The sequence below is a fragment of the Rhipicephalus microplus genome, chromosome 2, assembly GCF_043290135.1.
Source record: "Rhipicephalus microplus isolate Deutch F79 chromosome 2, USDA_Rmic, whole genome shotgun sequence".
Taxonomy (NCBI): Eukaryota; Metazoa; Arthropoda; class Arachnida; order Ixodida; family Ixodidae; genus Rhipicephalus; species Rhipicephalus microplus.
This window is the reverse complement of record NC_134701.1, coordinates 218147857-218170681: the sequence shown is the minus strand read 5'-3', so window position 1 is coordinate 218170681 and position 22825 is coordinate 218147857. Positions and strand designations below refer to the sequence as shown.

At 46.1% G+C, this 22825-nt stretch overlaps 1 protein-coding gene across 2 annotated transcripts in view; it reads left to right on the top strand.

Moving 5' to 3' along the window:
- Window positions 1-22825, top strand: part of LOC142774943 (testis-expressed protein 10) — a 117825-nt gene that overhangs the window by 14884 nt on the left and 80116 nt on the right. For both annotated transcript variants that reach the window (XR_012886587.1, XM_075876081.1), the window contains exons 4-7: window positions 2070-2466; window positions 6337-6434; window positions 7041-7181; window positions 21323-21515. Coding sequence is in view for 1 of the 2 variants with exons in the window: in XM_075876081.1 (XP_075732196.1) it covers window positions 2070-2466; window positions 6337-6434; window positions 7041-7181; window positions 21323-21515 (829 nt within the window). In the remaining variant the exon portion in view is untranslated. The remainder of the gene's footprint in view (window positions 1-2069; window positions 2467-6336; window positions 6435-7040; window positions 7182-21322; window positions 21516-22825) is intronic.

The following is a 22825-nucleotide window of genomic DNA, read 5'->3' as shown; positions in this document are numbered from 1 at the left end:
TCCTGTTTCCCCCGCTGTCAGGCCATCTGCAGAGCTCTCGCCGTGGTACTGCGGGATGATCCGCGAGACGCTATCATCACACCGCTGCAGCTTGCACGTTGCGCCATACGCGAGCTGCTCCCATCAGACAGTCCTCTGAAAGCCATTTGTCTTCAGGCACGTGGTCTGCAAAACAATTCCTGCCATCATGGCTAGCTTACAAGGGCCCAATAACCACCAGGCCCACGTCTTGAAGGCAGTTCACTTCTTTGGGGACATTGGGCTGGACTATGGGCTGCAGAAGCCATCCGCCGCTCTCATCTTATTCTTCTCTCTTTTTTCCATCTTTACTTCCCTTTTCCTTTTGCCCTACAGACGCTGAGATGCGCTCCAATTTAGGAAAGCAGGAATTGCGTCTTTTCTCAACCGCTCCTTCTCAATGGAGAGAAGAGACAGTTTGTGGCTTCTTAGAGGAACAAAGTCAATGCCAAGAAGAGTAAAGGGAAGTTATGTAAGGTAATGGTCAAGTTTAGGCAATGCAAATAAAAATATTTGTGTACATAATGCACACCTGTGCTGTATTTACTATTCACCCCAGAGTACGCTTTTTCCTGTGATAGACTTACAGTAGAATAATTTTGCTTAATATCATTAGATAGTACATAAGAAGATGTATACTTCAAACATGGTACTATACATGAGGCATGCTACCTTCATCCAGATACTATTGGGTGATCTGTTGCAGACTTAGGGAACCTATCATACGAATTTCGATTTTAACATATTACGTAAAGGAGTGGTGCCATCAAATTTCGAGGCACTAACAAGCCTCTGTGGCTTTCCTTTGTGTGCAAGGACACTCCACATAAATGGTAGGAGGCAGGAAACGTTTAGAATATATTTTAGTTTACTTCCACAGTGCACCCAAATGCTCTATCTCCCGATAGAGGCCCATCGCCAGCATGTTCAGCGCTGGCGTAGCTCTTTAGGAAGGGCAACAAAGGTGTAGTGGCAAGGCATAGCGGCTGCTGCAGCTATCGGCGTGTTTGTTTTGCAGGTGCTTGTGTGGCACGTGTGCGAGAACAAACAATACTCAGCACAATGTGCGTCGCAGCTTTGTGTGGCCACTTGACCAAGCCACCAGCACTGAACTCGGCACCCAGAAACTGAAACTGAAAATTGTCCACATAAATAAGGTCATATTAAATTCTTTGCGAAAATGAAAGAATCTTGGTGCATGTTTAATGCTTCTTGAAGCTACAAAATTGCTTGCATGAAAGAACACGCTAACCAGAAATATGGTGGCACCGCACCTTTAAAGGGACACTAAAGGTAAATATTAAGTTGATGTTATTTGATGAAATAGTTGTCCAGGAACATTGCATTGCTATTTTTGCGCCAGAAAAGTGCTAATTTTGGAATAAAATCACGTTTCAGTGGTCCGAATCACGTTAACGCATTTGAAATCCCTCGCATTAAAGTGGTCCGTCTCATCTCTCTGTTGCCATGCACAACGTTGCCTGGCTTTACTGCATGGCTGCCCACATCAGTAGCAGTAGAGTGAAACTAGGGAAAACCACAGCAGCAACAACGGCCAATGAAGAATTTTCTGCCATGGTATCTGAGATGGCGGGCATGCTTGGCTCAGCTGGGCTCCACTAGATGGCACCACCTGTCCAGTTAAACTAGGCGAAAATGAAACTTTTGAACCACTCGTGCCATTCCCCATAGTAACGCCTGGTGAGTCTTCTTTTTTATAAAAACCAAACAGAAACGGACAAAGAGCATTTTATTTCGTCTCTTGATGCATGGAAGGTTCTTTTTTTCATTGCAGCTGGTTTGATTACTAGTGATTAATTGTAGTGGGAAACTCTCACGTCATCGGGATCATTTCTAAAATATCCCACTCGAAGTGCTCGTTCTGTGGTACATTGGCTTAATTTCTCGGTAAGTAGCGCACTGATGTTTAGTGACTTTAGCGTCCTTTTAAGGTCGCACGAATGAAGATAATTTGATTCAAGTGAACACGCAGTGTTGATCTTCTGCTGTCTTGCTCGTGTGTATCAACATTTTTTTTTCCCCTTTCACAGCTGGGCCAGCGCCACACTAATCGTGCCGTGTGGGTGCGTGTCTTGTCGTCCATGGAACGATTCCTGGCGGTTGCTCTGCGAGTCTGGTTTCCCACGGCAGCAGAAGACAACAGCCCTGCCTCTGTGGATGTTGAAGCAGAAGCCAAAACTGTGCGGGTTGGCGGTAAAACTTTGGCGTGCATCACACTGTACAAGAATGGCCTGGAGCCGCAACCTTGTTCATCTGCTTTTCGCCTTTATGACGGCTTGCTGTCAGCAGGAACCAGTAGCAGCAGTGAACGTAAGGGCGCAGCCAGTGGCAGTAATGCTAGCAGCAGCAAGGAGAACGCCCGCGAGTTTGCCCTCGAGCTGGTCCCCTTGCTCTTGGACATGTGGGTTGAAGCGGATCCCGACTCTGGTGCGTGCCCTACCTTTTCTTTGTAAATAGATGAACATGGGGCAGGGTATTCTCTATCAGTCACTTTTGGGCAAACAATGGCCTTTGCAGGAATTAATTTACCACTGTGCCAAATAAATGCCTTGTTTTCTATGGTCAACCTAGGGCACGATTCTCACGGTGTCGACTTCGCCGGAACGCATTCAGTTACGCAAAAAATATGGTGAGTCGTGATGTAGCGCTCTTGACCACATCGACGCACCGAATGTGCCGGCACATTTCCAGTGTAAAGAGAAAGAAAATAGACGAAATGTGCAGTAACGGGATTCCTAAACAAACTTGACATGTCTGAACTTGAGTATGAATGTCTTGAGATGTTTGAAGAATGCTGCAGGGAATGCGTACCGACCTTCCAGGTGCCTCAGGCTGGCGGCTGCGTTAAACCTAATTCAAGGGCTAACAGTAATATTAGAGTTTATACACAGCCTCCGAAATGTGCAACCAGAAGCGAATCTCTGGGGGCAGAATTCGATGCAGCGAAACGCATTCAGTCTTTCTCAGTTGTGTCAAGAATTGGGAAAGCTGCATGGTGTCAAAATGACGCTGCGGAAGAAAGACCGGAAAAAGACGCGTGCTGCTACCCGAGCTACAGCCAATCAGTGGAGGCCGAAATGTACATGTCCATTATGTGGACACCACTAGAATAGCTGCCCTAGTTCTTGTTTTTTTGCCACATCAGCTTCGTTGACACTTGTGCAAGGAGTGATGTTGATTGTAAATGCCAGCTCTCTGCTACTGATCATTGTGAAACTTCATGGAACTAACACTGTGCCTAGAGGTTGCTATTCGATAATAGTGCCCTAGACATGAATACTTTGACAGTAGACTCTCATTAAACAGAACGCAAAAGGACCAGGAAAATGTGTTCTAGTTAACAGTAGTCCCGTTTACTAGGAGATAATATGGGGGCAGAATCCAAGTATGAAACCGACGCCTCCTTTATTTAAGGTACTGATGAATGGCTCGTGTTGCCAGCGGAGTCGCTCTGCCTTCGCGGTGGCACTTGCGTTGCGACCTACACTATCATCAAGGCGTTTTTACTTGTGACCCGTGGGGGCGCATCAGTTGAGAGTTATTCGAGATCTGCAATTACAAACGACCATTTTTGGAGGCTACGCAAAATGTCAAGTTGTTGCACCGCCCGCAACAAGTGGCGCTAGCAACTGACACAAATCGAAAATGAAGGAGAGAAAGGGTGTGGCAGCTGTTTTCGTTCTCATGCGGCCGACATCTAAACAGAGGAGGCGCTGATTAAACTAATCATATCAGAGGCAGTTGTTCTATTTAAGTAGCAGTATTGTTTGACAGATTTATGTTTATTGGGAGTCTACTGTGTGTATGATTTTTGAAATTGCCTAATGACTGCTGAGGATATTATGTTCATATATATGGTGCTACTCAGTGCAAGGGCCAGTTATGGCCAAATAGGGCTAAAAAATGTTGTAATAGGGAAGAAATGACTATGGATAGGTGTAAAATAACTCTATTTGGGGCTGCAACGATGTGTATACAGTAGACTTGCAATAATTAAAACTCTGATAATTCATACTTTTGGTTAATTCAAGCAAAATTCAATTTTTGGTTGGCCCTCTATACTTTTATAGCATTTAAAAGCATCTTAATTCAAACTGATTATTTGGTTAATTCATACTTATTGCGATTCTCTACTGCAAAATATCTGCTGCTTTCCCACTACTATTTAAAAATTTGCGTGCTTATATAATCCTAACAGTCTAAAAACGACTAATAAGTGCCTTAGGCCTTCAAGGAAAAAGGCTTTCCTAGTGAACAAATGTTTTAAATGAAGCACACGCACGGTGAACCGTGATGTTTCTCAACTGGTCTAGGGAGGTTTGTGCTGAAGCCACATATAGCAATAAAGCAGTTGGCAATTCACGGTTTCTTTAAAAGGTCTGATCAGCTGTAAATGGCCGATAAATTTGTGAACCTTACACTTTTGCTTTTTCTTCATTGGGTGCAGTGAGGGTTTAAAATGCTTAAAAGATTTTTTAAGTCTGATAAAATCAACACCTAATTATATTGTGTGGTGTCACCTAGCCCAGATTCATATATCTGAGAACTTTTGATACTTCAAACTTCTTGATAATTTAAACACAATTTAGAGGTTCCTTCGAGTTGGAATTAACGAGAGTCGACTGTATAACCAAATACATAAAATAGGTATACAGTTAAACCTGCCTATAATAAAATTCCATATAACAAATTCCTCAATAAAACAGAATTTTCATATTTTCCGCAATTACTTCATAAAAGCACAAATACTTGCGCTATATCGCTCTATATCGAAACCGTTGAACATCAAAACCGTAAACGTGTGAGTCCCTGATAAATTGGATTGGTTGCACCATCTAACGGGGCCAAAATGAGCCAGGCAATCACAAAATTGTTATTGCAGCAACATTGTGCATTGTACATCTGGTGTAAAAACATTGCAGCAGTGTAATCACGAATTAGTTATCTCTTTAATCACTGTCACCTCAAAAGAATTAGGTGTAAACTGTGTTCATTACTGTGGTTGCATGAAGTGGCACAAGATGTCGACACCACCGTGTCAGTAACCTTGTATTTCTTCGTCCTTTTGCGCATACAAGGATACTGTACATCATAAAAATCATCTTGCGAATTCACCACAGTGGTGATTCAATCCTGTCCAAGTTAAATATAGTCTAAATACAGTTAGCATCACCATTTGTGGTTTGTATAAAATAAAGGTATACGTTTATGTATGTACGCAAACCTTTACATACGGAGAGCTAAAACGTAGAAAAGTATGCGTTCCGGTAAGACGGTACGTGTAAACCAGTATGCAGTAACACGTTAACGTAAGGAAGTATACGTACAAGCTAAAAGCCCCTAATAACAGTTCTTTACCGCTAAACAAGTGTTTTAGGTGAGCCAAGCCTTCAGTTCTCCTTTTGTTTAATTTGTGTGTTTATTTTTCCAATATTTCTGCCAACCTGCACATAATAAAATCTTCTTATATAGAATTTTTTCAGGAATTTCTCAATTTTGTTATATTCAGGGTTAACTCTATATGTAATAAAATCAAAATGATATAAGAGCTGTGCTATAAATAAAATATGACCTTTCGAGCTATCTGCAGAGTGAAGCCCTGGGTCATTGTGTTGTGCGCTAATGTTATTGTGAAAAAAAAAAATGATGTGGGACCAATTGTTGTTTGAATGAGTACTCAACAGTGTTTAACAGCAGACGTGTAACTGACATGCAGCATTCATAGTAAAAGCAAGGTGTTGCTACACTCTTTTGGGTAGTGGCTGCTTTGCAATACAGTGTACGCATGAATTCATTGGTGTAGCGTGGTGGTGTACGACCTTTTGACTACACTAGTTGTAATACTATCCAGTCTTGCTGCAATGCCACTGTAGTTGGATTGTTAGCAGGATTGGGCTCTATAGCTTCTTTTGAAGTGTTAATGTTGTTTCGTATAAGGCTTTGCTCACAGTTGAATTGGGTGTAAAGTAATGCTTATTTTGTATATTCGTATTTAAAATGTGGTGACTCTTAGGTCCAACTAAGATAGCATGAATCTGCCCTGATACACTCCGACTCGATATAATGAACCCGGATATAATGAAATATCTGTTATAATGAAGTAAATGAACATCTAGTAAACATTTAGTGTTATGAATAAAACTTCATAACGAATTTACAAATATAACAAACTTATCTTTTTGCAAGCAATTTTGTTATAATGAGGCTTGAGTGTAGATGGCAAAAACCTGTAATCACAAGAAGTTTGAATCACAACATGCTAGCTGAGCTCCCGCAACGTTTATGGTTCTGTTCCAGGAGAGAGTATGCCGCGTGACTCGCTGATCCTCATCGACTGCATCCTACGTGTGCTGCTGCTGCTTATTGAGTGGCTTCGCAAGGAGAGCCCCTCTAACGTTGGTTCTGTCTTCTTTCACTTTCAAAGTGCTTATTTATTATCACACTACAGTAGTCTAGTCTAGAGTGGTCTAAAAGGAAAGTGGATGCCACTTAATGGTGTTCATCTACATGAAAAAGTAGGTTTGGTCGTGTTTCTGTTTGCTGTAATAGAGTAGCACACAGTGCAAAGATGGCGAGACACATGAACGAAACACTGAGCTGTATGAAACCATTTACTATTTCAAACTGCACCCAAGTCTCATTATAAAAAAACTGCGTCTCAAATGAAAATAATTTTGTTATACCCAAAAATTTGCTATAAAGGTTTATTCCTAACATTAGATCTATTGCAAGACTATTTTTTATTTACTTCGTCAAAAACCCTTATTTCGTTATATCGAGGTTTGAGTGTACTATCTGCTACAGTCGAGCCACTTTATAAGAGACCCTGGTGTAAAATACAAGTGGGCTTAAAAGACACCAGTGTATCTACATCAGAATAGGGTTTGATTAGAGAATGATCGTGTGGTACCCTGCTTATCAGACACTATATAAAAGGCCCGATACTCCCTGGTACATGTCTCATGATCACTCCTGCTCCTCCTTTGGTTTCACCTTTATAGGTCTCATGGTTTGAAGAAAACTTTGGCACCCTACTGCTCAATCACTTTGAGTGTCGCTTCCCTCTCTCACATGACTGTTTGGCTGGAAGGGGGCAGCCTTTGACCAAGAAGTCAAAGAAGGACCCACTGTTTGATCGTCAGGTGGGCATTGAAGTCTCAGCTGCTTGCATGCTTTAATATATTTTCTATTTAAATGCACGAAACCTCAAGTACGTTCACTACAGTTCTAATGACACCTTATCATGTGTACTGTCTAGAAGATACAGCCGAAACTTGCAATAACGAAATCGCCGGGAAACCTAAAAATTTCGTTTTCGCGAGAATTTTATTGCCGCGAGTATGAGACATAAAAACAGTGATACGGCCAGCAGAACGAAAATTCATTGCCAGAAGTCGGTCAACTTACTTTGCCGACCCTTGCCATGCAACATCTTCAAAGCTCTCCCTTTGCACTGGAAAAAGTGGTTTATTGCTACGTCGTCGTCATGTGCGCCGAAAAAGGAGCGAAGAGTGTCCAGCGCATCCAAAACAACCCGCGGGTTGTTGTGGATGCGCTAGCGACACGTTCCTGCCTGCAGTCTCGCTGTCAGCGGAGTTAGGGCTAAAGCCGACTCCGATGACGTGCCGCGCTCGTAGACCGCGCGCCCGCCCGTAGTAATCTGATTGTGCATCCGGTGCGGCCACTCGTAGTAATCCGACCGTGCCGCCGCTTACAGCTTCGTTGCTTGCGACGAAGCACGTCGTTATGAGTATGCTAGCGCGTTGTTCCTGCCCGCAGTCTTGCTGTCGGCAGAGTGAGGGCTAAAGACTACTCCGATGACGCGCCGCGCTCGTAGTAACCTGATCGCGCATCCGCCTACTGCTCCTAACTAAAGCATAATTATATCTTAAGTGATCATCGAGCCGTGAACATGTCACGAAGTAGCAATTTTCGAGAGCTATGTTCTCGCGACGCACAAGCAGCAGACGACGATCTCCCGGAGCAAGCATCGGGCCAATGGCGAGGCGAGCTGAGGCAACCAGGTGGCCACAGCCAATCAAGGGCCTCGAAACGACCTTCAAATAATTGCTCTTTGTGCACTTGTTTTTAAGGAGGAGCCAGCTGAGGCGGGAAAGATAAAAACGGAGAAATGCTCTTTCCGATGAGCCCAAGAAGCCGCCTCCCCGCCCCGCCATCGCAAAGCCATAATTTTTTGAAAATCGCTGTTTTCTCGCGATTTTCAAAAAAATTATCGCTACCTAGGTGGGTGAAATGAATTTTCCGAAGCACTTCTACGCAGTTTTCAGTGCCTATATTATTTTGGAATCAGATACAAAAAGGGTTCGAGAAACTGAAAACTTGATTTTCAAAAAATCCTTTTGCCATTTTTCACAATCCCAAAGCCTCGTCCCCTCTTAAGTAAACGAAAATAGCGGTACCCGCGCTAGCGCGGCAAAAGCAGACGTTTAGAAATTTTGACTGCGCTTAACACGCATACTTTCGACATAGCATATTTTCGACAGTTAACCTTTGGAGGAAGGGTAAACGTTTGGCGGGAGGCCCGCACCGTGGTAGAAAATTTGTTAATGCGGGATCGCTGTCCAAAAACATTTCATTGCTGAGAGATCGTAATACATGGGCTTCTATGAACGTTCGCCGGGGATCTGGAAATATTTCGTTGCCGCAGGGATTTCGTACTTGCGGGATTTCGTTATTGCGGGTTTCGATTCTAGGTGAGTATTCTTGTGATGTATTTTCAAGGTAGTATTTACTCGAAAATAGACTGGGCACGATCGTAAGTCGACCCTTACTTACAATGTTCTTCGAGAAAAAAAGAAAAATTCAAATATAGGTCGACTCACATGTTTTTTTCTTTTTTTAGAGACAGAAAAATTGAAACGGAGCACACCTTTATTTATATAACGTAGGCCCTAATCGCTGCCGGGTCCGTAATCTTCGTCGGGCGAGCAAAGAATGACGTCGTCGTCGAATTGTTTGTAGTGATTTGCGGCTTCCCAAACGATGTCGTCATTGCTGCCATCAAGCACTTTTGAAATGCAGCACTTTTTAAAACCACTCACGATAATTTCTGCTGGCAAGTCTCTCCGCACGTCAGTCACCCACGTCGCGACTTCACTGAGGGAAGCTTTTTGCGGTGTTCTATAAGAATCGTTGCAGCATCCTCCTTCATGAGCGACTTTTTATAACTCCATGCCACCCGGTTCTTAAAGGGCTTGTTCACGGCTACGTCAAGTGACTGCTGTAACTAGCAAGGACGACGATACAGCATGATGGCCAGAACAAGAAGAACGATCCGTTTATTCAGTCACTGATTATATAGGCGCACGATAGCGCGCCGTGAGTATCTGCGCATGTCCGATGCGCAGTCGTGATGCAGTAGCCTTGCCGGATACATCCTTTCCGTTAACAACGAAATTACATACCCACCGAAACACTGGTAAGTACATGGAACTTCAAAAAATGATATCATACACTTGGTTAATGTCCTTGTCATAATGAAGACGCTGTGGTGGCTTCACGGTTCGAGTCGACCTTCTCAAAGCTGGCGTCGGTGGTGAAGTTGACTGATGCACCACAGGTGGCGAAGGGTTGCCCGACGTCGGAACTTCGCGACGTCGGCCATTGGCTGGCGAGGTTGAAGTTGCCACTGTCGGATGGCCACCAACGTTGTTGTCCGCTGGGCTGGAATAAATGTCGTCGTCGCTTTCCTCGATGAACCGTTCGCCAGTTTGAAGTAGGTGACGATGGTTGCGCCTTAACAGCTTCTCGTCCTCCGTTTTGACAAGGTAGGACCTTGGATATGGCGAACCCACCACTTGAGCTTTTCGGGACCATGCAGCGTCTCTGAGCCGCACGACGACACCCTTCGGCAGAGGAGGCAAAGGTCTTCCCTCTTGGGCCTGGCTGTGCTTTTTGACGTCGGTTGCGGTCACCGTACTGAAGTCCGGGAGGTTGGCGCGAAGGCGCCTTCCTTGCAGTAGTTCACCAGGGGATCGCCCGTCCTCCAGTGGGGTAGAGCGGTAGGCCAGCAGGCCCAGCCAGAAGTCGTCGCCCGAATCTGCAGTTTTTTCAAGATGTGCTTCACAACCTGCACACCTTTTTCCGCAAGCCCGTTTGACTGCGGATAATGAGGGCTTGAAGTGACGTGCGTGAAGTTGTATCTCCTTGAAAACAAAAGAAATTCATGGCTGGAAAATTGTGGGCCGTTATCAGTGCATACTTCGACGGGCACGCTAAATCTGGCAAAAATAGCGCTCAGTGCTGCGATGGTTGATTGCGCCGGCATGTCAGGTAGTTTCTGAACTTCCGGAAAGTTTGAAAAGGCGTCAAAGACAACGATGTACGAGTCCCCCGCAAACGAAAAAATATCAGCTCTAACTCTATGCCATGCACAACCTGGCACGGGCCGCATTTGAAGCGGTTCCTTGGGCTGTTTGTAAGCATACTTGCGGCATGTAGGACAAAGTTGCACCATGGAAGCAATCTCAGCGTTAAGCCCCGGATAAAACACGAGGCGTCTGGCCCTTTCTTTGCATTTTTGCATGCCGAGGTAACCTGCATGGATTTTTTCAAGCATAGTTTGTCGCATGCTTTTCGGAATAACAACCTTCGACGCCTTTAAAAGTATTCCGTGGACAAATGAGAGTTCTTGCTCAAAATGAGAGTTCATGCTCACCTTGTACTGGAAGCCCCACCGAAAAACTTGCGATCACCGACTGTAGGTAGCGGTCACGAGCCGTTGCCGCTTGCAGTTCTTTCTGCGTTGCTTCTGTGACACAGTAACCTAGAAGCTGGATTGCGTGAACTTCCACATCGGTAGTAGCACCAGCCTCGTCTTGGTTGTCAGCAGTTGACCGGGACAACATGTCAGTAAGAACAAGGTGCTTCCCAGGAATATACTGCAAAGCAAAATCATACTTGAACAACCTCAAAAAGAACCGTTGAAGGCGAGATGGCATGTCACTAATTTCCTTTTGAGCAATTGACAAGAGTGGCTTGTGGTCCGTTTCAATTGTGACTTTCTGGCCGTAGACGAACTGGTGAAATTTTTCGCATCCAAAGCAAATTCCTAGGGCCTCCTTTTCTATCTGTGCGAACAGTTTTTCTGCCTTAGCCAGTACTCGAGATGCGTAAGCTACGGGCCGCCACTCGTTAATGTGACGTTGCAGAAGAGCGGCACTGACGCCGTCCTTCGATGCATCGCAAGACAACTTTGTTCCCCGTCGTGGGTCAAATATTGCGAGCACGGGAGCGGTGGTCAGAATTTGCGTGATGCTTTTCCACTCTTTGGCGTGGTTTTCTGTCCACTCAAACTCAGAACTGGCCTTGATAAGAGTTCGTAACAGGGCCGTTCTTTCAGATAGCTGTGGCACGAACTTTCCAAAGTAGTTCAACACACCAAGCATACGTTGAACATCGGCCTTGCATGTTGGCACTGGCATTTGAACCAAACTTTTTACGAGCCCTGGATTTGGGGATATGCCGTTCGCACTTATGATATCACCCAGAAACCGTAGCTCTTTTACGCCAAACTTGCACTTGTGCGGATTAAACGTTAATCCATCTGTTTCAGCAGATTTGAGGACTGCTACCAGGCGCTCATCATGCTCTTCCTTCGTTGAGCCCCAGACCATGATATCATCTATATATATGAGCACACCTGGCAGACCGTCAAATATCTGACAAAGTGCCTGCTGAAACACCTCGGGTGCAGATGAGATGCCAAAAGGTAGCCTTAGAAAACTATATCTGCCAAAAGGCCACGAGAACGTACAGACCTTTGATGTTGTCTTGTCCAAGGGCACCTGATGAAAGCCGGCGTTTGCATCCAAACAGCTAAAATAAGTAGCACCGGTTAGCCGTGCTTCCAAGTCCTCGCGTCTGGGTAAAGGGAAATGCTTCCTCTTGATATACTTGTTCACTCTTCTGGGGTCCATGCAAACCCTTAGAGCACCGTCTTTTTTTTTCACCAGTACCAGAGGGCTTACCCAGTCGGTTGGCTCATTTTCTTTGACGATGATGCCCCCCCGGGTCATTCGCTGTAGTTCCTTCTTCAGAGGTTCCTGAAGTGCAAGTGGAACCCGGCGAGCAGGCTGAACGACCGGAACCGCGTCTGGATCCAGGACAATTCTGTACTGCGTTTTCAAGCAGCCGAGCCCTTGGAACAGGTGCCTGAAATCTTTCAAAAGTTCATACTCAGACGAGGCATTGACAGCGTCCACCGTACGTCGAACCAATCCAAGCGCTTCACTGGCATCGAGCCCAAGGATGGCTTGGCGGCCATTCTTTACGATGAAGAATTTCACGCTTATCTCGGTGGTTCCGACAGACACTTTCTGTGACATTCCATAACTTGAAATAACGCCCCCGTTGTAGGCGCGCAACACTGACACGGTTGGTTGCAATGCTTCTTTGGATCGAAGCTTACGGTACGTTGTAAATGGAAGTAAGCTTGCCTGCGAACCGGTGTCCACTTTGAACGTCACTTCTCTGCCATTTACTCGAGCCTTGATTGTCCAGTCTTTCTTGCGACAATTTTCGGAGCCGATTTCGAGAATCTCAAAGTCATTCTCATCGAGATTAGCTACTTCGCTAACAGCGGTAGACTTCTGGCAACAACTTGCAAAGTGGTTGTATTTGCGGCAAGAATGACATAATTTACCATATGCGGGGCATTGCTTAGGTTTATGTTTGCGGTTGCACTTCCTGCAGCAAATATCTTGATTATCGCGAGTCTGCTTTTTTTCCGCTGCTGCCGTTTTTTCGTCACCGTTTCGCCACTTGAAACTGCGTCAATGCTGTCTTCCGTCCTATTCCAAACTAGGCTCCTTAGTGCCACTGCTTCTGCCGCTTTACACATTTCCTCGGCTTTTAGTAGCGTCAGGCCTCTCTCGGCAAGCATTCTTTCACGCAGCTTTGGGTCGTTCGTACCAAACACAATTTGGTCTCTAATCAGTGAATCGTGCTGATCCCCAAACTTGCACTGTGTCGCCTGCTTCTTTAAGGGGGGAGGCTACCATCGGATATCAACTTTTTTGTTTATTGAGATATCTTAATGAAATTTTCAGGATAGACTTATAGCAAAAGCATTAGAAGAACTACAAAATTTCATCAAGTTATGTTCACTGGTTTTCAAGTTACAGCAGAATCTCAGGGTAGTGCACATGGTTCTCTTATTCCAGGCCTGGAGAACTTTCAAAAGGTGCTGGAACTGTGAAATTAACTATGATGATTCCCAGATTGATACTCCAGGGGGTAACAGAGCCCTTTTTTTGAATTTCCTTGCTGAAAAGTTTTAGCAGACCATCAAACTTTGTGTTCGTGATTAGCATATTATCAATCAAATTTTGATTAAATATAATAAATAACACACACAATATATTGAAAAAATGGGCTTGTCACCCCCTCAGAAATTTATTCATGTACATAATAAAAAAAGACTTATGGAAATCCAATGAGTGGTTCCAGAGATATGGCTGGAATAAGCAGCCTCACTAGCCAAAAAAGTCATTTTGAGAAAACGACGTTTGAAAGTTTTGAGCACATAGGCAGTTCTAAAATGAACCTGCAGCGTAACTGGAGGTGTCCTTTGGCACTCTCTTTCTTTGCCGCCTCTCCATCTTCTCTAGGGATCGCTTCTTAGCCTTTTTCAAGCGCAGAGAATCTTTCTCGGCTGCCCGTTGAATGGCCAGGTGGCCAGGTGTTAGCCCCACTGATGAAGCTAGCTCTTGGGTGGCCCTGTAGCAGCCAGCATTGTATCTTAGCACTGCATCATGCAGTGCTGTCTCCACAGCAATCAGTGACGCATGCTGCTCTTTGGGCATGAGGGACCACAGCACAGAGTGAAAGGACTCTGATGCATTCTGCGTCTTTGCTCCCAGGCAGCGTTGCAGAAGAGAAGCCTGTGAGAGCCTCTCATAAATGGGTAGAAGTGCATCTGCAACAACAGCAGCGCGTTGTTGATCCGCCGCCTCTTTCTCCTCGCACGTCAGGAAACTTGTTCGCAAATGCACAGTTGACGACGCGATCGCACTCGAGGCTGATGAAAGAGAAGATGCGGAAGCCACTGTCAATGAGCACGAGACACCAGGCGCACTTGTAATGACAAATTCTTGCACCGGCGGAGCAGGAGTCCCGTTGCTAGGCGCGTCGATGCGACCACTCTCTTGCGTAGATGAAGCAGAAGCTGCCCCACAGGTACCGTCGGCACGATCACCGTCGGCGCACGTGCGAGCGGAGAGCCTCGCCGCGCGGACAAGCTTCATAGCTCGCTTCCTTGCACCAAACGATTGTAGCGTCTTCTTTTTCGTTGGGCGCATCGTGAGCGAACACAACAACGGTCTCGTATAGACGGTTGAAAATCGTCTCGTAAAGACGGTTGAAAATCGTTTCGAAGACAGTTGAAACGTGGAGAGTATGCGAACGGCTGCAACGATACACGGAAGCGAGCGGAACACAAAGACGCCGGACGGAGGAGCAGCAGACGAGCGGCCGCATCGGCCGCATTGTGCGCAAGAGCGCTACGTGATCGCGCGCAGCAGCCAATGGCAGTCGCGGGCTCCCCCGCGTCCTTGGGGAGCGCGCGCTTCGCCCAATCCCAGCTGCGCGCCTCAGCCGCGGGAAACTTGAAAGCTCTCGCGAGCCCTCCAATCATGAGCGGCTTGCTCCTCTCCTGCGCTGCCGCCGGCGACGCAGGTGGCGGGGAAAGAAAGAGCAAGAATTCACAAACAAAACAACACCAAAATGGCGGCGCTCCGTCGAGCGGTCGAGAAACTGCGATCACGCCAAGTTGTGGTATTTTGAGCGCTCGCGCGCCGCTCGAGGGCCGCCGCGGCATGTTCTAAACTTTATTTCAAATGGTTTCGCGACGAATTAGACGTTGATATTTACAGAAAAGGTAGTTTATGACACATACTGCCCGAATATGTGGTTTGCCAAAAATCGACTTTTTCGCGATTTTTCGGTTTTCAAAAGCCGCGTCCCCCCTTAAGTACCGCACAAACTTCTCAAAAGGTTCTTTCTCCGCCTGGCTTCGTGTACGAAAAACATATCTTTCGTGAATTTCATGGCTCACCTCGGAGAAGTAGGCGTCGAACTTCTGCACGACCGTGTCGTAACATTCCTTGCTTTCTTCGGGGCCGTACTGAAAGTTGTTGAAGATGTCGAGCACTTCGTCTCCCGCGAAGCTCAGCAAGAGCGCCACTTTCGAGGAGTCACTTCTCGGGGCCTTCTCGGCTGCCGTTGCTTGCAGAAAAAGCTCGAACCTTTGCTTGAAGTGCTTCCAATTTTCAGACAAGTTGCCTGATAGGCGCAATGGCTCCGGCGGCTTCAGTAGGTCCATGGCGATTCCGCGCCGTTGCTGCTGTGCTTCGGTCCGCGGTGGCCACTTCTGACACCATGTAACTAGCAAGGACGACGATACAGCATGATGGCCAGAACAAGAAGAACAATCCGTTTATTCAGTCACTGATCAGTCGACTCCCGGTAATTCGAAGTCGCTTAATTGGAAGTTTCGGTTAATTAGAAATGAGCAAGTGGTCCCATCAGTTTTGCATGCAATCGTATAGAAAAAAATGCTCGATTATTCGAAGTTAAAAACCCATAATATTGGTTAATTAGAAGTTTTTTCAATCGACAGTCTCGTCGCAACCGTAATTTTACAGTAAAATGGGGAACTTTTCATATGCCAAAACATCTGCCGGACCGCGCTGGTGTCTTCGCCATCACTACTGTCCGCAGCGCCACAGATCTTGAAGCGGCAATCTTTTTAACGCTGGCGAATCGCATCGGCGGCATCGACTGACTCTTTAGTTGACTTTTGTCGAGACTCGAGTGTGTCACCGCGTCACCCGCACGCTGGGTTGATTGCACACGTGTTTCTGCGCTTCTGATTTTGAGTGTTGTGGTGGTGACGTACGTTTGATAATGCAACTCGTGGCCCTTACCGAACGCTAGACCTAGCGACGAAAGTCGAAGTCTTGAAGGAAGTTGACCAGGGAGGCACCGCCAAACAAGACATTGCAAGAAAGTACGGCATTAAGCCTAACACGCTGTCAACTTTCATAAAGAATAAGCGCTCAATATTGGATGCGTTTGAAAGTGAAAAATTCAAGACATCGCAGAAGCGGATGCGCACCGGCGCCTACCCCGAGTTGGAGGAAGCACTGCTGATTTGGATCAGAGAGGCACGAAACAACAAACTTCTTCTCAGTGGTGAAGTCGTCACGACAAAAGCGTCATCCCTTGCTGAAATGTTGGGCATCAACGACTTCACTGCTTCGGATGGGTGGCTTACGCGTTTCAAACATCGCCACGACTTGATTTTTAAAAGCGTGTGGGGGGAGAAGGCGTCAGTCGATGACGAAACGTGCCTGACATGGAAAGCGGGCAAGCTTCGCGAGTACGTCGAAGAATACCAGCCGGCAGACATTTTTAATGCAGACGAGACTGAGCTTTTTTATCGGCTGCTACCGGACAAGACCCTGACATTTAAAGACGACGACTGTTCTGGAGGCAAAAGAAGCAAAGAGAGAGTGTCAGTGCTAGTCGCGGCGAACATGACTGGCACAGAACGGTGTCGCCTGCTTGTGATCGGGAAGGCTGCCAAGCCTAGGTGCTTTAAAGGCGTGAAGGCGCTTCCTGTGGATTATGCCTCGAGCAGAAAGGCGTGGATGACATCCGATATATTTAAGGACTGGATCACGAAACTCGACCACAAGTTCGCGCAATCAAGCCGTAAGGTGTTGTTCCTTGTGGACCAATGTAGTGCCCACATGAACGTACCTGCCTTGAGTGCCATCCGTCTTGTGTACCTGCCTGCAAACACGACGTCCGTGTTGCAGCCCATGGACCAGGGCATAATAAAAAATGTGAAGGTATTGTACAGGCAGCATCTCGTCGAGCGCATGCTTTTGTGCATGGACAACTCGTCGCAACACGAGGTGAGTTTGCTTAGTGCCATCAACATGCTAGCGCGAGCTTCGACCCGGGTGAAAGAAGAAACCATTGCCAATTGTTTCCGGGCCTGTGGTTTCATGGAAAACTCGGGGGATGCTTCTTCTTGTGCGCCAGTGGAATTGCAAACAAATGAGCTCGACGACGGTAGCTTTCGCGCCGCTCTCGGTGACGTCCGTTTTGACGAGTATGTCGCTGTGGACAGCAACGTCGAAACATGCGGTCCACTAACGGACAGCGAAATCGTGCAGATGGTTCGGCCCATGACTGCATTCCTGAAAATGACGATGATGACGATGACATCGGAAATGAGCCACCACCGAGGGCTGCCGATGTAGCTGCAGGTCTTGCTCTTGCGCAGCGGTTTTTTGTTGGAGAACACAACGCCGAGGAGGCACTTCGACACGTGTATTCCTTACAAAACTTGCTAGCCGCAGCCAGATTCCGCAACCAGAAGAAGATGACAGACTATTTTTCCTCAAAACTGTCGCGCTTTTAAACTAATAAAAGTGCCGTTTTTAGTGCTTTTTGCTTAATTCAAAGTTCGTTTAATTCGAAGTTTTTTGTGGTTCCCGTGAACTTCGTATTAACGGGAGTCGACTGTATAGGCGCACGGTAGCGCGCCGTGAGTATTTGCGCATGTCCGATGCGCAGTCGTGGTGCAGTAGCCTTGCCGGATACAACTGCAGCTGGAACATCACACTGCCAGGTATAATGACCAGGTCTGTGTTGGCCTTGTTTAGAGCGTCCTTGACGCCCAGGCAAATGCGGCCTCCAAATGAATCCAGGACAAGCATATTTGGAAGGTGCAAGTTTGCTCCCGACTGCTTCATCCAAATCACTTGGAACCACTCTTTCACCATCTCCTTGTTCATAAATCTCTTTTCATTTGCGTGGTGATCACGTTTTTGAGGAATTGCTGATTTTTCGGGAGAGGGAGTTTTAACACATAACGCTGGAACTTTACCAGCCGTGCCTTGTACCCTGCCAGCAAACCCTGACAGATGGTTGTCCTACTTGCCTTGAACGTTGTGTCAACTGTCGGGCTTTCAGTTGTCCTTGCAGGAAACCGGGAGGCCTTTGGCACATTCCTCTTCCACATGGATCTTCAGTTCTTTTTCAAGAGCGTCATGTTTGCTGCTTGCTGGGCTGTGAAAAGCACGTCGCTGTTCGTTGCACGCAAACAATCAGTCCCGCTGCTTTCGCCAACGCCTAATAAACTTCTCATTCACACAGAACTCGCGCTGCGTGGCACGATGGCTCGAGTCCTCAGCAAAAAGTATCACTTGGCGCTTGAAGTCAGCTGTCAGCTGTGTAGCTCTGCCGACGTGACATCGTCCCAACCTTGCACAGGCAAACGCAAACCCTCACCTTGCCACGCCGACCATACATACAACTAACAAAGAGCGAAGGCAAGGCCTGACGTCGGTGCCAATGTGGCTGCGCGTCGGAAGGCGGCATTGCAGCGTGTGGTCCAGGGACTTCATGGCTTGCCTAGGGAAATCGTGGGTTTCATCGCAAACATGGCGGAGCGGCTGCATTTTGCGGGGGCTATGAAATGGCAGTATGCAGCTTTTTCACAGCTTTTGAATTAATAACCTTTTTTTATTACTTAGTGGGAAAACGGGGGGTGGTCTTTGTTCCAGATTTTATAATACATAACATGTGCACATATCAGGAACTGCTTGAAGAACAGCTTGAGTAGTTTAAAGCATCAGATGTTTTTTTTTTGTTCTTGTTTTTTTTTTTTGCACCAGTATGCATTAGTATAAGTAAATAAAAAGGTGAAACCCGGCTTTCTAGATTAACTCTAAAAGCTGTTGATGCAGTTCGCGGTTTTATTTGGATCAGCATCTTTCTATACTGTCAAGAACGTAGGGCGAGGTTTTGGGATTTGAAGTAGGGATGTGTGAATATTCAAACTTTTGAATATTTTTCTCTATTCGATTCAATTCGCACCAGAATTTCACTTACTGAATTGTTCAAACTTTTGCAAAATAAACATGATGGTTTATAATAACGGAAAATCAGTGTACGGGGCACTTGGTCGTGCATTCTTCAGGTGCCCAATGTGAGAAACTTCTAGGCACTTTTCCTGGTGCGCTGAGCCACCTCTGCATGATGAGCTTGGCCAGTCTGTTCCCCAATGTGTGAAACAAGGGGCTAGCAGATAATGAGATTTGTTGTTGGCAAAGAAGTACTTTGCAGCTTGTTCGGTTTCACATGTTCGCTAGCGCAATTAGCAATGTTCGATGTGAGTGAAGTTAGGCCTAGTGATGACTCTGAGCAGTAAACTTCATCGCGGTGTGCATGGTCGTGGTGCCCAATGATTAAAACTACTTCGCTGCTTAAGCGGCGAAGCGAGTGAACTTCCAATAGGTTTGCCGCTTTCCCTCCCTTTGATGCTAAGTGTGAACGCGCTTTAAGCGCCAGCAGCATGAGTGAGGAAACTGCGGCCATTTATTGAGAGGCGGTGAAGGCAGGAAAGTTCAAAAGAAGATCGTGGACTTTTTTTGAGCAAGTAGAATTGACCCCAATAAAGTTCCTGTTCATCTTCATGTTCAGTTTTAACTGGTTTTTTCGTTCTGTAGAAGGGATAGGGTGTAATTAGCAGTGCCTGCATAAGACGAGGAAGAGGACCGTGGTATCGAGATTATTGCTCGCGACATGGAGGCTTGCTGTGCGACCAGGTAGTGAGTTAGGGCGGACTGAATCAATGTCCTCAAGTTGACCTATACATTCTCCGCGGAACATAGTAGTTGGGACCGACAGCAGGTTCATGACATAAATGGTTGCGGAGGAGTTTTCAATTGTGATAAGAGCAAATGGGAGAAGAAAGTGCTTACGGGAAGTGAATTTCGCTGACGGCGTAAACAAGGCGGTAGAAAAAGCGTAGTCGCAGGAGATTGGCACAATAGCAGACGACATAGGTATGATGTCTGTGTCCTCGGCGATGACGACACGAGAAAAGATGACTTGGCAGGAGCTATGTCTGAGATTGCTGATAATTCAAGCTCGGCACGGGCACAATTGACAACGGCATGATGCATGGAAAGAAAGTGCCAGCCCGATATAACGTCATGCGAGCAGTGCGGAAAGACGACGAATTCAACCACATACAAAACGTCCTGAATGAGTAGACGAGCTGTGCACGTGACGAAAGGTTGTATTTTCTCCCTTCTTTCTTCTATATGGCCGTGAACCCTCCTCATTTATGGATACCATTCTGTTGTATTGCCCAGATACTTCAGAGTCTACAACTCTCTCGGAAGTCGCCACCTATGTGGAATAATGCAGGCAGCTAGAACGTTCGTTGACTACACAAGACCAAGCACACCAAAAGGACCGCCATGACGCCAACCTGCATCCCCAGTCATGTTCGCCTGGAACATTGGTGTGGCTTCGCGTTGCCTCCTCAGCTCCAGGCCTTTCTTCAAAGCTGCTGCCTAAGTATGAAGGCCCCTACCGCATCCTGCATCAAGCATCCCCAATAAACTATATTGTCGAGCCCGTACAGTCATCCACAGATGGCCTCCGTCGCGGCCGTGAGACTTCACGTCGACCGACTGAAGCCGCACTATGACCCACCAGTCGGACCTGTGCCTTAGATTGCCAGGATGGCTCCTTTTCCACGGGGGAGTGATTTGTAGAATGGATAGGGTGCAATTAGCAGTGCCTGCAAAAGACGAGGAAGAGGACCGTGGTTCGTGCTCGTGATAGCTCCGATTCGGATCGCTGAGTGCTTGACCTGTGTTCGTTTTTTAATAAACATGTTGCAGACTCAACGCGTACTACCAGTTCACACTAATTCAGGATACGAATGTTTTGGGTGCTTTCTTCGAATTCGTATCGTCGACATTTAACTGTATTAATCTCTACAGCACCTGAATACAGCCATCTTGTCAAGAAATGTTGTGAAGAATTTGCCCTTTTGATGCATCCTCTGGATACATGTATGCTCACTTTACAATACCTTGATCTTTACGGTTGACTCTCTCCAAAAACTATAAAAAATGGGGGCAAGCTAGTGTGTTTAGTACCACATTTAAAGGTTCTTCACGAGTTGCGTCGCAACGTATCTTCACATACAGAGCTATTAAATATGAGCGGCGACACAGCAACCGTTGTTGGAGGGGCCCCAAGCCTTGATTGTAGTGCTGGTAAATGTGAATTAGTTTGGAAATACTATTAGTTAAAACAGTGTTTAAGTCACTGATCATTTTTTAGGTCGCCACCACTGCACAGTTTTGGCACCACTTAGATTATGGGCAGCATGTTGCAATTCGCATTGGGTGTGTCTGTACAGCAGCGGCGTGCTATACTGCAGGTGTCTGTGGCATCGATCAACTTGGGCATCTGTGAGGTGCTGGCTGGCCTGCTGGGTGTGCTCAGTGCGGACCAAGGGCAGCAAGTGTTGGCTTTCTTCGGTGAACTCATAAGCACCGGCCAAGTGCGTTCGGGAGACACGCGCGTCGTGGTCAAGATCGCTCGTCTTCTACTTCCCCGTGTGTCCCCCAGTAGTGAGGAGAACCATCAGCATTCCTTCCTTTCTGGTGTCTTTGTCGTGGGTCTCTTGAATGAACCCAAGAATGCAGTTAAACCTCCTTATAAAAGACATTTACCGGGGAGTAGTTCTTGTTCCTTACAAGTGGTCTCTCTTGTGAATAATGTAGGCCCGTGTGCTCAGATTTGGGTGCACGTTAAAGAACCCCAGGTGGTCAAAATTTCCGGAGCCATTCACTGCAGTGTCTCTCATAATGATATGGTGGTTTTGGTACGTTAAGTCCTACATATCTATCTTGTGAACAGGGTACCATGCTCTAATTATCTGATCAACCCCTATTTTGTTGCAAGCACGGTGGTGTCTCTTATACGCATTTATCATCTTTGCATCTTATACAGGGGTTCAGCTGTATTACAAAAACAGTGATCAGCAGATTTTTTTTCTTTTTCTTTGAGGCTTATGAAAGGCACGAGAACTTACTTTTCATCCTCAGCCTCTAGGTACACATGTACCACTGGACAAGAAGGCCTAATTCAATCTTGAATTACCACGGTGATTCTTTTTCCGATAATATGCCGAGGCAGTATGGGAGGTGGGGGGGGCTTCAATGCTTGGTGGTTAGATATCTTTAGTTTTCTTTACCACATCACAGTGCTGTACTGCAGTAGAGCTTACTGACCCAAATTTATCATCAAGTTTAAATAAGATCCCAGCCACAAACCCATTTGCGTGCTGAGACATGCACCCCATTTATATTTCCGACAGTATCCGCCAAAACAGTGCTGTTGAATTGATGTGAATACTTCAGACAACACAAGTGATTACGAGATGGTTAGGAGGGGCACACTTGCAGGAATACCGTGCATTGCTTGATATATCGAACATAAAAGTGAATGCGAATGAGTTGAGTATTTGCATATATAGGCCACTCATATGCGCGAGATTTCCAAGGGTTTTATAACTGTTTGGTAGAGCAAACATAATATTTCCACATTCAACTTAAACAGTGTTATTTGGCTTTTGACATTAAGAACCATGACACTGGAATGCCCAATTCATAAACAGATTTAAGATCACAATCCTGAACAAGAACTTGATTGAGATACGGGAACCTTACTTTCCAACCATGTCATTTCTCTAACCTATCTTCAACCTAAGTTGTAGTGACTTCTTACATTGTTCCTATTGTTCCCAGTTAAAGAAAAGCCTCTGAAAGCTACCACTTCAAAAAGTTTCTTTATCATGTATGCATTTACACTATGGGGTCTATGTTAGCAGCTCAATGCAGTGTAATTCAGCATCAACAACGCAGTGTAATTATGTAGG